The following is a 14,444-nucleotide window of genomic DNA, read 5'->3' as shown; positions in this document are numbered from 1 at the left end:
CAAATATAAGGTAACTTATAACTGAATTTATGTACCTACCCTGATTTTTTCCTTATCATAACACCTGTCATGTTCCTCTCCGTTTGAACTAAAGTGATTACCGAGTGTCCCTACTGAAAGAACATTAAAGACCAGTGTTTTGCTAAATAATGCCTCTTGAACATAGTAAAAAGAAAGTTAAAGTTAATGTGGCAAGAGAGTGAGTTAAAGTAAATGATGCTTGCTGAAAATAATTTTCCTATTAAAACTGCTTATTAAAGTGTTGTTGCCAACTTCAAAATTAAAAGTTCATAAAACTGAGGCTTATAAAGTTTTGCTTAGTTAATGATCATAGTGCTGCGTGTAGTAAATTTTAAAAGGTGAGCCAGTTCTTGCAAATTTGTCAACATTGTGTCTCAATGTAGTAAAAGTCGCGAATTGCAATAGTGGATAGTTATATATTCATGTGTGCTAAGTGTTTGTATCTCTTGTGTATTGGAAGTACATAGTAATAGTATAACAGGATCCACAGTTTGTCTATTGTGCTAGTGCTAGTTAACAAGTAACGGGAAGACCACTATTTATGAAAACAATAATATCTTTATTCAAAAGATAGTGAGAAGCAACCTGTTAGTGGATTCCAATTAACTTTCATTCTAAATAGTGAAGTATTTAACTGAGAGAGACTTAACCTATGTCCAATTAATGATTCTGCAGTGAATAGTAATAATAGCTTATAAAGACCATTCAGTATGAATAAGCACTGAAAGTAATAGTGTGTTTCGTTATTTGTTATATCTATGCAAATAGTTTGTGCTGCTCTAGCTGTTTGTTCCAACCTTAACGTTAACATATGCAGGTGTCAGAGTTCATTGCACTCGCCTGTGGCCAAGTCTTGGTTGTGTTTGTCCGTTAAAGTTACGCATACCTTTTTCTTAAACGAGAACGTTAATCTTTCTCTTGCCTAATTAGGCTGGCGACCGTTTTCCTTATTTTTTAAACATTATAGCTAGGCGAAAATACTGTTTGTTACTGTTCGAATATTTACGTATTTCTGACTTTCATTTCCGATAAGCCATTTCCGTTAGGTACAACACCTCTCAGAGGGTAACACTGTTCTGTTGCGTTATAACATAATTGCTTTCATAAGATGGTTTTATTTCACAACCTGCCTCCAGCTTCGAGATTATGGTATAGCAGTAGAAGACGGTAGTGTTATAATTTGAACTTAGAAAAACATGCCAAAACTTGACATGTTTTCCAAATAGCTGCCAACAGCTGCCACCTTGTGAGGTATTTTCCAAACTCCATCGTTATGGCCCTCCAAATTAATTATAATTTAAGAATTTTCTATTTTTTTAGGTATTAGAAATAGCCACGGGTCTGTACAACGCTTCGCGCGATCCAGGGCTCGCCGTGAGTTGCATACTTTGACGATGGGTGCAGCCTCTATGTTTAATTTATTAGATAAAAAATTTATTCATATACGAATGTACGTATAATAAAGTGGTAAAACCTCCAGTTTAATAAGAAAAAATTCTAAAGTTCACACATTTTTCGTGTCTCTCCTTGACGTATTTAGATTTTCATTTGTAGCAGCAACAATTATTAACTAGTACTGTTAGTAGTCAATCAACGTGCAAAAGCGGGGCAAATATGTGAAATGTGAATTTCTCCGTCTGCCGTTAGTGCAAAATGTAAACAGCGTTACTGGTGTACTGGAATCGCGCGGCGGTCCCCGGCTGTTGCTGGCGACGTGCGCAGCGCTCTGTACCCGCTGCCTCCGTGCGTGGGGGGAGCGGCAGGCGCCAGCAAACCCCAGTGTCAGCCGGCTCTTCTACCATTCAGATCGGAAGACATTTAAGCCACAAGTGACGTGCGGAGAAAACACTTTACACAATGTAAAGTAGGTTAACGAATAAAAAAAATTCACGAATTTTCATCATTTGGGTTCAAACGCAATGAGGTATGTCGCACAAAATGATTTTCTCCCTGCCAACTAGCACCAATTCGGAAAATGTCAGTCGTGCGAACCCTAACTCGTCCTTTTCTTATACGACATACTGAAAACTATAGCTCAAGGCAATAATGTGGTAGCTGTACTTCATGGCTTTCGAAAAGTATTTGATCCGGTAGCATAACAACCTTTATTAATGAGAGTACGTTCATATCGAACATCAAACAAAATCTGCGACTGGCATAAGCACAGGAAGAACACAGCATGTTGTTTTGGATGGAGATTAATTTACAGATATAGCAGTAATCTGAGGCAAGTCTCACGGAGTTGTACATCTGCTGGCACTCTTGCCGTTAATATTGTATGTTAATGACCTGACAGACAATGTTACTAGTAACAGCAGACGTTTAAACAGCCACTCTTCCCTCGCTTCGCACGCGAACGAAACGGGAAGTAGCCCCAATAGCTGGTACAGTGGCAACTACTCTCTGCCACACACTTCACAACGGTTTGCAGATTCCAGTATGATCAAATCGGCACCTTGCTTTAAATGCACAGAAAGTTAAAACTGTGCCCTTCACAACACGCAGAAAAGTAGCATCGTATGACTACTGAAAGTTAGCCGGAGTGGCCGGGCGGTTGTAGGCGCTACAGTCTGGAACCGCGCGACCGCTACGGTCGCAGGTTCGAATCCTGCCTCGCGCATGGGTGTGTGTGGTGTCCTTAGGTTAATTAGGTTTAAGTAGTTCTAACTTCTAGGGGACTGATGACCACAGATGTTAAGTCCCATAGTGCTCAGAGCCATTTGAACCATTTTTTTGTTAATTAGAGAACTGGTCGACTCATTCAAATAGTTAGGCGTAATGGAACGATCACATAGGCTTGAGTCGCTCGCAAAGCAGTTGGCATATTGCGGTTCATTATCAGGATGCAAAAGGGCCTGCTTACATAACACAAGTGCGTCTCATCATAGGATATTGCTCAAATATGTGGGATCCGTCCGTACCAAATACGGAATATTGAACGGATACCTAGAAGGCAGCACTGTCAGAGGATTTTTCGGCTCGTGGGAGAGTCACAGAGATGCTGAAGAAATTCAAGTGGCAGACTGAACTTAGACATTCTAGGAGTAGCAGAGACGTGGTGGCCAGAGGCTGCAATGTGTGAAGTTCAGGGGGGAAGAACATATTATTTAGGAAATCAAGCTAACAGACACGGAGAAGACGTAGAATATTCGTCACGGAAAAATGATCCAAATCTGTAATAATTTCTTCCCACTTTGAGAACGAATGGCTTTACTTCTGTTTGCCACTTCAATTAATTCAACATCATCCAAGTATACGCGTCCACATCAGATTCAACTGATGATGAAATTGAGATATTCTACGAGTAACTGATACAACTGCTTAGACTGGCAAAATAAAAGGAGACAAGCTTAATAATGGGTGAATTTAATCGGAGAAGGGAGATTGGAAGAACTAGTCGGTCCATGTAGGCTAGGAATACGAAATTATCGAGGCGAAAGGCTTTATCAATTTTGTCAATAGGAAAAGTATGTCAGTTAGTATGTGAAAGTCCAAGCAGTAGGTCGTGAGTGAGTGGACGATGGGATTTACAAACGCAGAAAAAGCTAACATGCTCATGATGTACGGAGAGTGTAGGAAGAATGCAGTTCGTTCTTGTACGGTGCATGTGGCAAGACATCCCAATAGACGTCAACCATCTCGGCAGTTACTCAGCAGCCACTTCAACCAGTTGCGTGAAAGTGTGGCACGTAGACAACGTAACAGAAGGAAACAAGTGACGATGGAAGAGTGGGAAATTAACGCCGTTGCTGCTGCAGTTGCAGTTGATCCTCACGTTACTTCCCGCATAATCGCACGAAGAAGCGGCATGAGTTACGGAAGTGTCCTACGAAATCTCCCTCGACATGGGTTCCAACCCCATCACATCTCTCCCCATCAAGAGCTGCATGGAAACGATTATGAGAATAATGTTAACTTTCGTACGTGTGCATTACGAAAGGATACGCCAGATGAATCATGTATCTTGGCTAGAGATGAAACCATGTTTACGCCGGCCGCGGTGGCCGTGCGGTTCTAGCCGCTGCAGTCCGGAACCGCGAGACTACTACGGTCGCAGGTTCGAATCCTGCCTCGGGCATGGATGTGTGTGATGTCCTTAGGTTAGTTAGGTTTAAGTAGTTCTAAGTTCTAGGGGACTGATGACCTAAGATGTTAAGTCCCATAGTGCTCAGAGCCATTTTTTTGAAACCATGTTTACCAACTATGGCCAAGTAAACCGCCGGAACATGCACTAATTGTCTGTTGGTTCGTCCATGGAGTATAAACGTGTGGTTTGGGATAGTGAACCATCAGCTCATAGCCTTGTTTTTCATAGACGGAGCACTGAACGCTCACAAGTGTCGCAGCATCCTATCGGACCATCTTCCACGGATGCTAGAAGGCGTTCCTCTGTAGACTAGGAGGAACCTATGGTACCAACACGTCCAGCCCGAAGTGCATAAAGTACTACGGCATGTCTTCACGAATTGTTTCCAAATCGTTGTGCTCCAATATGAAATTTGCGTTCAAACTACACAAAAGTCCAACGGGAATAACAACCAATAGTAAAGATGTGTTCGTAAAATTAACGATTATAAGTACACCGTGCAGTACTTGGAGTAGTCATAGAGTCATACACATCACCACGAAAAAATAGTTACGTAATTATTACTATTACTATTATTATTATTATCATCATATTTGGATAAAGTGGTGATCGGCTTCAGCATTTTGTTTTATGTTTTCGCTCGTCTAGCAGCGGGTATTTCAGGGTGTACCAGACGTGCAGGTCAGACGGTACATCCCAGGTGATAGTTAAGTCTGACCCTCCTATTTATCAGTCGCTATGTAGGTGAAAAAGTTACCTTCATAATTACTGCACAAATAGCTCTGTCCATGACGCTGGAACAAGATTATTTAGATTGAATTTAGATTTACCAAGAAAGAATACACAAAAACTAAGAACAGCGTTTCCTACTAAGGAATAAAATTTTACAATAAATCACCTAAGCAGTATAAAGAGACTATTAAAACAAACTCAGTTTAAAAAAGGCGTTAAAAGGGTCTCTGAAGGAACGAATTGTACGCAGCGGAGGATTTCTTAGATAACGCAGAGCAGGGGTTTGGTAAAAATGGAACGCAGGTAACTAGTAATAAAACATCTGAGGCATTTCACAATACACTTTCGCTCTATGATGTCTTTTTCTGGAAAACCTCGATCCAAAGCTCTGCATCCGGTAACAGCAACGTCTTATTCTATTTTTCCGCTCAAAATCTTCCTCATGTTCGACAAATTCTGATTCAGTTTTTCAAGTATTCGAACTGGAAGTTGTGGTGCACCAAACGGAAACCAAACATTGTCGTCATTTCCCGATTTCAGGTGATTACGTCTATAATATGTAGAAGGAATGGCGGCGAAAAATGAGTGAACAGCAGCATTAGCGTTTTGCAGAATTAAATAACCTTTCTGTAAGAGCGTGTAAACAAAACTGTATTGTACACACGAAGAGGCTGTGTTGCTTTAAACATACTGGCCTCATACTGGGGCGGTTGGGGGATCTCATCCCATCCAGTCATGCTGACGTCGGTTTTGTTTGGTTCCCTTAAACAGTTTCGGACGAATTACGGGATGGTCCCTCCCTTGTCAAAGGGGACGTCTATATCAGTAATGATTCAAATAATAAATTCACTGCACCAGCTATGTTTTTTCATGGGTAGCACGATGTATTAGGTGAATTTTTTCCCATTTTCAAATGCTTTGACAGTTTGCGTGAGTGTTGTGTGTGTGTTTTTTGTTTTGCCTCTCTTTTCCTGCAGTTGTCTTCTTATGTTCTCACTGCAGACAGAAAACAGCAAATTACGCCGAAATGTGTATTTTGGGGTTTTGGTCCTTCTCCCATCTCATGTAATAAAGTTTTCTCGATTACTCCTGATTTTGTTTCCACAGCAGTCAACTTCTTCTCCATATTCGATTTCATCTGTATCGCTGCCGTACATTTCTATGCCATTACTCATATTCGATAAAAATGTAAAAAACAAATTATGTAAGACAGTGTTAAATAGTCAGACATTTCTGAAGTACTATAACATTACCATATGTACTGTTGTTTTTATTTTTCGCAACATGCAGTACGTTCTGTGAAGTTTTGGAATTGCGTCGATTTCTTGCCCCGATATTTCGGCTGACAAACACTCAGCCATCTTCAGATGAGTGTTTTGCACTATGCCGGCAAAACACTGAACTGAAGATGGCTGAATGATGGCAGCAGAAATATCGGGGCAAGAAATCGACGTAATCCGGTTGCAATCCCAAAACTTCATGGAACACTTTTTATGTTGGGAAAATTTCAAGAACCGCGAACAGGACATTGTTGGATACAGTCAAGGGGTAGTGGTTTTACAGAATTGTGCTGTACCTTGTATTTCACGATGTTTACTGCGTCCTAGGATTCTAGACAGAGCGCTTTAACGTTCCACAGCGACTAACAACGATGCTCAGGTCCTTACGTTTCAACTTCTTATGAGCCACCGCATAAATAATTTTCCCATCTCGTGAGACGGAGACACCGATCAAGAGGCACGATCTTTGATCTGGCTGACGCGCAACAGTGTCTGGTTAGGCTTGTTAACTGCAACCGTTTCGGGCTCTATGTATTTGTCGACAGTGTTACATTCAGTTGTAGCCTTAGGCGTGTGGTAGTGCCATTTGATGGAGACATATGAAGTTCGTAAAGCTCTGCAAATCTGCCAATGAAGTAGAGAGTACGCATCATTTTGCTTCTGCAGATGTTCATTCATTACCATTACAGGGCAGCCTGATGTTACGTCGTCCGTCGTCCGTAGTATGGTCCACAAGGTCGACATGCATCGTCTTGAGTGCTTTTAATTGTGTGTAGTTGTTGGTCCTCGAGGTCTGCTCTCTGGGAACTGCTATTACAGTTTGTGACTCTGTTGTCGTACTTCCTCTTTAAACCTGCTTCTGATCTCTGTCAGTATTTAAGTTCGCCAGGCGAATTCGGTACTGGCTGACCAATCACAGATTTCTGTTCAAATATTCGTTCCGGTTGATTTTTGAGTTTCCATTCTGATATTACTTTACGGAAGTGCGTCAGCATCAGTACCTTCTGCTTTCAGCGAGAACTTTCTGAGCCTGGGAAATAATTCCTCTATTTCTCTCATTTTGTCGTCTCAGACTGTACTATTCGGCGCATTATTGCTCTACTCTGTGTGCATTTTCTTCCGTTCTTCTGAGAATTCCTTGCCGGTCTTCTTGTTAGACTTCTGCGTTAATCTGAACTTCATTAGAAGTGTTCGAAAAGTTAGACGATGATTTATTATATTTTCTTCTGTGTAGTTCATATCTTGCAAATTTTGCATACCTTCTTCTGTCGAATTTTATTTTCTTCGATTTATAATTCTTGAGTAGTCTTTTGGCAAGCCTATTTTTCCCATTCTATAAATACAGCTACATAATTTCAAGACTCTTGTGCACTGTGTTGGTGAACCTGTCTATTTGCATGTGGACTACGATGTTCTACTCTTCATCCAAACTCAATTATCTTGCGCGCGACAATTGATTTTCCCCAGATTTCTCCCTCCTGTTGTTCACTATTTGCAACGTCCGAATGCCCTCTAACTGTTGTGCTCTCTGAGGCATAGAGACTTGTAACGTTCCAATATCGCGTTGCGTGGTATTACTGTTTTTCATTTATTTGAATAATGAAAACTGCACCAGTTATTTTTTTATCTTAGCACAACACGTTTTGAGAATTTACTCTCATTTTTGAATGCATTTGCGCGTTTGTTTTCATGAATATGTTTGGTGATGTTTGAATGTATGATTTTCTGCTTCTGTTGCGTCTTTTTGAAGTTATTCTGTATTATGGAGGAGGGACAATACCTGTAAGTAGGGAAACGAAAATATCATTTCTAACATTAGCGTTTAAAAACACTCAGATTCATTTTGTCCCATTTTCCGATTGCAGTCTAACTTCAAAAAGAAGCAGGAGAAGCAGAAAATCTCACATGCAAACATCACCAAACGTATTCATGTAAACAAATGCACTTCAAAACGAGAATAAATTCTAGAAACGCGTTGCGCTAAGTATCAAAAAAATAGGTAAAAAATAAGTTCATTATTTACATCACGAACGGCTTGGTTTCAGGCTTTCCTAAATCATGTAATAGGATGTGGTTCCATGTAAATGTGAACACCTTTCGAAGTTTCACGGCTGTTTCTAGGCTGGCGTTGCTGTCAGACCGTGAGCACGGTACGATCTTTCCTAAGTATCTGAAGGAGGAGCATATCTTGAAATAATCTGATGTTCCATCATTAGTAGACCTTTCCTGCTATTTTGAAGCCGTTTTCCTACGTACTGGGTTTTGGAGGCGCGTTGTCGTTATTACTCTCCTCCGTACGGAGGCCGCCAACGCTCGCCAGTCGGTGGCATTCAACTCGGAAGTAACACGGTTCGAATCGTGGCGGTGGAAAAGTTTCACTGCCAGTACTTGGCCAGAAAGGGGAGGAGGAGTGACCACCAGTCTTTGCGCCACGTCCTGACTCAAATTCCAAACCTCTGGCGCGGTGCCTCGTGGACCCGGAGCGTCTGTCAGATGGGGATGTTGAGCACGGCGGTCCCCTCAATGCTATTCGAGAGCAACAGCCTGTTGGAGGCAACACCCTCACCCACAGATGACGAACTCACAACTACACTGTACACTCATCCCCACGAGACAGCTACACAAATTTAAAACATTCTTTAAACTTAATTATTCTTTATTCTTTCGAAACTGAGTAGTGAGTAGAGGGATTTGTTGCCAATCTTGTAGGAAATATTTTCACGGGGGTAGGGGGGGGGGGTGCAGTGGGGAGAATGTTGGGAGAACTGCTGCAGAGTATGCAGTAGGAACATTTTGATTGGGGAACAGGAAAGGAAAATCTGTGCCCTTCAGGCACAGTTGGAGGAAGCAAGGAAAGAACTGATAAGGATCAAGGGAGAATGGGGGGAGGAGGGTGATTGGGAATTGGCAGCCGGTAGGAGGATAGGAAGAAAGAGAACGCGATCTGACAGTTTTATCATCACCACCAAAAGCAGATATCTACCACAGCCAGAGTTAAGTGGAGAAGAGCCTCAGGTAGAACGGGGAGCAGAAAATGTGCAGCGCACTTCAACCGTGGCCAAGAAGCCTAGGAATGTACAAAGTGTTAGGAAGAAGAAAGTGCTGCTGCTAGGTGGTAGCCATGGGTGAGGTGTAGGCCCTCAGTTACAGCAAAGTTCAGGGGCAGATAGCCAGGCCACCAGTATCTTCAAGCCAAATGCAGGGCTATGTCATGTCTTTATGTAAGGACTTTACAAAAGAGGACCATGTAGTGATAGTGGGTGGGGCGGGAAACAGTTTGGACAGGGATGGGGCATATGACATAGGTGGTGACCTGGACAAGATAGCTTCCCTGACTCATAGCACCCACATACACTTTGTTGAGCTGTTCTGGCGTCGTAATCGGCCACACCTTGATGGAGCTTTGAGGCGAATCAATGTGGGGTTAGGGATGGCTCTGAGGGCAGCCAAATTTGCCCGTCGGGACTATCAACAGATGGGGTTTCACTAGGCATGGCCCACACCTAAACATGACTGGGGAGGTGAGATTGGTACAGCCGATTCATGAAAGTACAGGGAGTGGATCTCCATGTACTTTTTTAGGATAAATCCAGACAACAGGTTCCCCTGCCTAAAGAATATCTCCAGCACTTTAAAAAATACTGAAACAGTCTCTCGCAAGACAGATTTTAACACTCCAAATATTACACATTCCGGATGTCACAAAGAAAGCCAAACAATTGGAAAGAGTAACATGGGGCATTTCACAGACTTAACAATCCTCTATCAAAACATGCAATCAATAAAAAATAAAATACAACTCTTAGAAGTTGAGCTCCAGTCTTTGAATTGCACAGTAGTTTCTGTTACTGAGCACTGGTGCAGACAGACAAAAATCCAACATGTTGTGTTATCATCGTATGAAATGGCAAACTCTCACAGCAGAACTGCTTTAAGGGGTGGAGGATTATGCATTTATATCAGAAAAGGAGCACAGTTCAAATCAAGACATGACCTCAGTACAGCAAGTGAAGACAAATACTTTGAAATATCAGCTGTTGAATTAACAGGGCTTGATACCACCAAGAAATTAATCATTTTATGTGTGTATAGACCTCCCAGGCCGGCCCCAGGGGCCGAGCGGTTGTAGGCGCTTCAGTCTGGAACCGCGCGACTGCTACGGTCGCAGGTTCGAATCCTTCCTCGGGCATGGATGGGTGCGATGTGCTTAGGTTAGTTAGGTTTAAGTAGTTCTAAGTTCAAGGGGACTGATGACCTCAGCTGTTAAGTCCCATAGTGCTCAGAGCCATTTGAACCAAGATCTCCCAGTGGTAGTGTGGACACTTTTTTCAATAAATTAACGGAGGTTCTAGATAAAGTCTGAAGTACAAAGGTCAACATAATTCTGTGTGGGGACATTAACATCAACACTAATATCATAAACGAATCCAGCAGCACCCCCATAAATATCCTTCAAAGTTTTGGGATGTCCCTATTGGTTAAAAGTGCAACAAGGGTTACTACGAAGACTGCGTCAGTAATAGACCATGTGACCGCAAATATGGACAGGGAAAAATGTGATGTAGCTTTAAAAGATCTCGGACTATCAAACCATCTCTGTCAAATAACAGTAAAATCAGGCATCCAATCATTTCTTAAACTAAAAGCCTACAAACGACTTCTATCAGAAATCAAAGTCAAAGATTTTTCAAAGCCTAGCAAAACAAAGGAGGGATGAAGTGTATAAGAAAACCAATGTGAATATGAAATTCTCTAAATTCTCCTCATTTAGCTTAAGAAAGGCATTTCCAAAAGTATGCAGTCTGTATCAACATCTCACAAAAACAGATGGATAACTGCAGGTATTAAGAAGTCCTCCCAAACACTTAAATACCTCAGTTCCATGAAAAAGAGTGGCAATGATCCTGAATTCTTAAATTTCTATCATATATCTAATGACAAAATAATATATAATGCAGAGAATTGAGGCAAAGCAGTGTGGGATGTTATAAAAAAGGGAACAGGGAGAGGCAAACAAACCCAGAATAATATACTGCTAAGGGAGGGGGGGATAAGGTAATAAATGATTCACAGCACTTAGCAAACTATGTAAATGAGGATTTTTCAAGTATTGTAGAGAAATTACAGCAAAAATTCCCCAAAACAAATATAGCACCCGTAAATAATGTTGCACTAAATACAATGATGTTATTTCCAACCACAGAAAATGAAATCAATACAACTGTTCAAAAGCTAAAAAATAAAAAGTCAGTAGGCTTGGATGAAGTACCAGTGTGTGTACTGTAACAATGCGTAGAGATTATACAAGGCCCCTTCAGAAATATAAGAAATGAATCCTTCACATCAGGAACATTTCCAGAGCAATTAAAACAGGCCAAGAGTTGTACCTTTGCTTAAGAAAGGTAATGCAGAAGACATAGAAAATTACCGGCCTATTTCCCTGCTGTCACCATTCTCAAAAATAATAGAAACAATTATGAAAGACAGCTGAATAAATACAATCTTTTAAGCGAATCACAGTTTGCTTTCCGAAGCGGTAAAAATACGGAGTCAGCCATAGTAGAATTCACAAAGGCTGTACTTGATGCTCTTGACAAAGATGAGTGTGTCACGGGCATATTTTTGGATCTTTCTAAGACCTTTGATATAGCTGACCACAACATTCTATTAAATAAATTAGATGCATTAGGAATAAGAGGGGTAGCTAATGGCTGGTTTCTATCATATCTAGCAGATATGGTACAAAGAGTAGAGATAACACTTACTTCAAATAGATCTAAATATTTAGTAAAACACTTATCAAAACCAGAATACATTAGTATAGGGGTTCCGCAAGGTAGCATTTATGACTTTCCCAATAGTGTTAGTCATGGTGAAAAAATTCTCTTCGCTGATGACAGCAATATTATAGTCACTGAGAAAATAAGAGAACTCCTTGCCGAGAAAGCAAATGAAGCTCTCAAGGAAGTTTACGATAAAGTGACACTGAACATAAACAAAACTAATGCCATGAATTTCAGTTTGAAGAGGAAAAATGACAATGTTAAATTAAATATAAACGGCACCTCTATAGACTGTGTAACAAGTGCAAAATTTCTAGGAATGAATATTGATTCTCAGTTGAAGTGGTGTGAACACACAAAGGTACTTGCAAACAGAACGGCATCAGCATGTTATGCCCTTAGAATCCTATGATCAGTGTGTAACATGCAGTGTCTTTTAGTTACATACTGTTCGTATGTACACTCAGTTCTTAGCTGTGGCATTCTTTTTTGGGGAACAAATGTGCAAAATATGAACACAATTTTCAAGTTCCAGGAAAGAGCCATAACAATAATAGCTAAAAACGGATGTCGAGCTCATTGTAAAGATCTGTTCAAAACACAGGGCATTTTAACTGCTCTGTGTGAATTCATTTACCAGTCAGTTGTACACATCAAAAATAACATTGGTAATTACTGCACAAACAGCTCTGTTCATGACTATGGAACAAGAGCTTGACTCAACTTACATTTACCATGAAAAAATAAACATAAAACTCAAAACAGCACTTTCTATGAACGAATAAAACTGTACAATAAATTACCAAAAGAGATGAAAGAAATTGCAAAAATACACTTATTTGGCAGCTAAAAAGTACCTTTTATGCAATACATTTTATACATTGAAGGATTACTTAGATAAAACAAAATAGGGGTTTGGTAAAAGGAAAGTTTTATACAAATAAATAATAACAATGAATATAAAACATCCAGCATTCCACATAACACCTTCCCACTATGTTTTTTCCTTTTACCCCCAAGCTATGGATAGCACAGTACTAACACCTCTTCCTCTTTCTGAGCTCAGCATCTCACTCATCATAGAGGGATGCTGACTCGGTTTTTCAGGATAGCAAATGGGAAGTTGCGGTAGAGAAAATGGCCCAGAGATCACCAGTGTGTGTGTGTGTGTGTGTGTGTGTGTGTGTGTGTGTGCGTGTTTGTTTGTGTGTGTAGTGAGTGAAGTATTATGAAGGAATGTGTGTATAGTGTGTGCAGTGACTGGTAGTGAGATAGGAGTGAACAGTGTGGCATTACATTATTTAATAAGTTATTTGGAAAAAAAGTATTGTATAGCAGCAGTAAATCTAATGATTGTCTCTAGCTGCTAGAAGTCTGTAATTGTATGTGTATACGAATTAGCTTATTTTAAATTGGTCTAAACTTGTAAATACTCTGACATGTCCGATATCCTCGTAAAAAGAGATCTACGGACGAATAAAGTTACTACTACTACTACTACTACTACAACACCCTCCACCAGGCACCACCTCCACTAGGAGATTCCCGAGAGCAACGACGGAGGGTCCCGGCTGCACTCGTTTGCTGACGACGGGAGCAGTACGCCTTGTTATTTATTATTAGGATGCCTAGAATTTGTAGAAGCACATGGAGAAACGTTGACTGGTGCCGTAGTTTATTTCAGCCGAGACGCAGGATGTGTCTGTAGCCGGGTAAGAGGCGCACTAGCAGAAGCGTTCCCACGCTGCATCCGTGTAAGGGACCCGGCGCGGTGTGGTAAACGCCGCAATAAGAGGTGCGCGGCGGCCACCTCTAGCCCCTGCCCCCTCCACTGCCCAAAGCCCCCTCCCCCATCCCACCGTTCACCCACGCCTTCGCGCCCCCCTCCACCCAGATCCGCCATGCTGGGTCGGCCATGGCGCTGCTGCCAGAGATAAGAGGGCGCTATCGGGCGCGCCGCCTGCCGCTCGCCAGTGCTGCTCACCCTTCCCTCCCGCCGGCACGCGTGCGGTCTGCGTCTCGGCTGCCTCGGCCTCCAGCCCGCCCACACACGTCCCACCCTTCACTTTGTTTCGTGTGTCGCCGCGACGAAACCGCAGAGCGACTCCAGGACCGCAGGACGCCAGGTCTGCACGGTGGACGCGGCGCTCGGCGTCGGGGGCTCCGCGGGGCTGCGCTGTCGGCGGGCGATGCGCTGCTCCGTACCACAAGTGCAGCGCCAGGAGGCTGCAGCCGAGTGCAGGGGTGTGGCGCCCGGAGAGGGAACTCCCAGATGACCCTCAGCGTAAATAAATGTAACGTATTGCGTTCTACACTGTTGCTGGGGGACGGTTGGTTCACAACAAACATCCTCAACGATCCTTCGGTCGTCCGGTCCAGTGCAGCACATTTCGCTTACAGATGAGCCAGGAGTTTTGCGTGCTGTTCCCATCTGCTTACTTGCGTGCTACTTTTAAAGTGATCCCGTAGCACGTTGTGTTCGTTTTTCCTCTGACCAATTGTAGACTGAAGCAGAAGATACCGACCACGATTCCACATCAG

General features: G+C 42.1%; 1 protein-coding gene across 1 annotated transcript in view; it reads right to left on the bottom strand.

Annotated features, from left to right (window-relative positions):
* LOC124623144 (homeobox protein CDX-4-like) overlaps positions 1 to 13,806 on the bottom strand; it is a 109,445-nt gene extending 95,639 nt beyond the window's left edge. Inside the window, exon 1 of the mRNA XM_047148935.1 lies at positions 13,629 to 13,806. Within this exon, the coding sequence (XP_047004891.1) occupies positions 13,629 to 13,806 (178 nt within the window). The remainder of the gene's footprint in view (positions 1 to 13,628) is intronic.
* Between the last annotated feature and the right edge of the window lie 638 nt (positions 13,807 to 14,444).

Source organism: Schistocerca americana, chromosome 7 (genome assembly GCF_021461395.2).
Source record: "Schistocerca americana isolate TAMUIC-IGC-003095 chromosome 7, iqSchAmer2.1, whole genome shotgun sequence".
In the NCBI taxonomy this organism is placed as follows: Eukaryota; Metazoa; Arthropoda; class Insecta; order Orthoptera; family Acrididae; genus Schistocerca; species Schistocerca americana.
The sequence above is the reverse complement of the archived record's forward strand: the minus strand, read 5'-3'. Positions and strand labels throughout refer to the sequence as shown.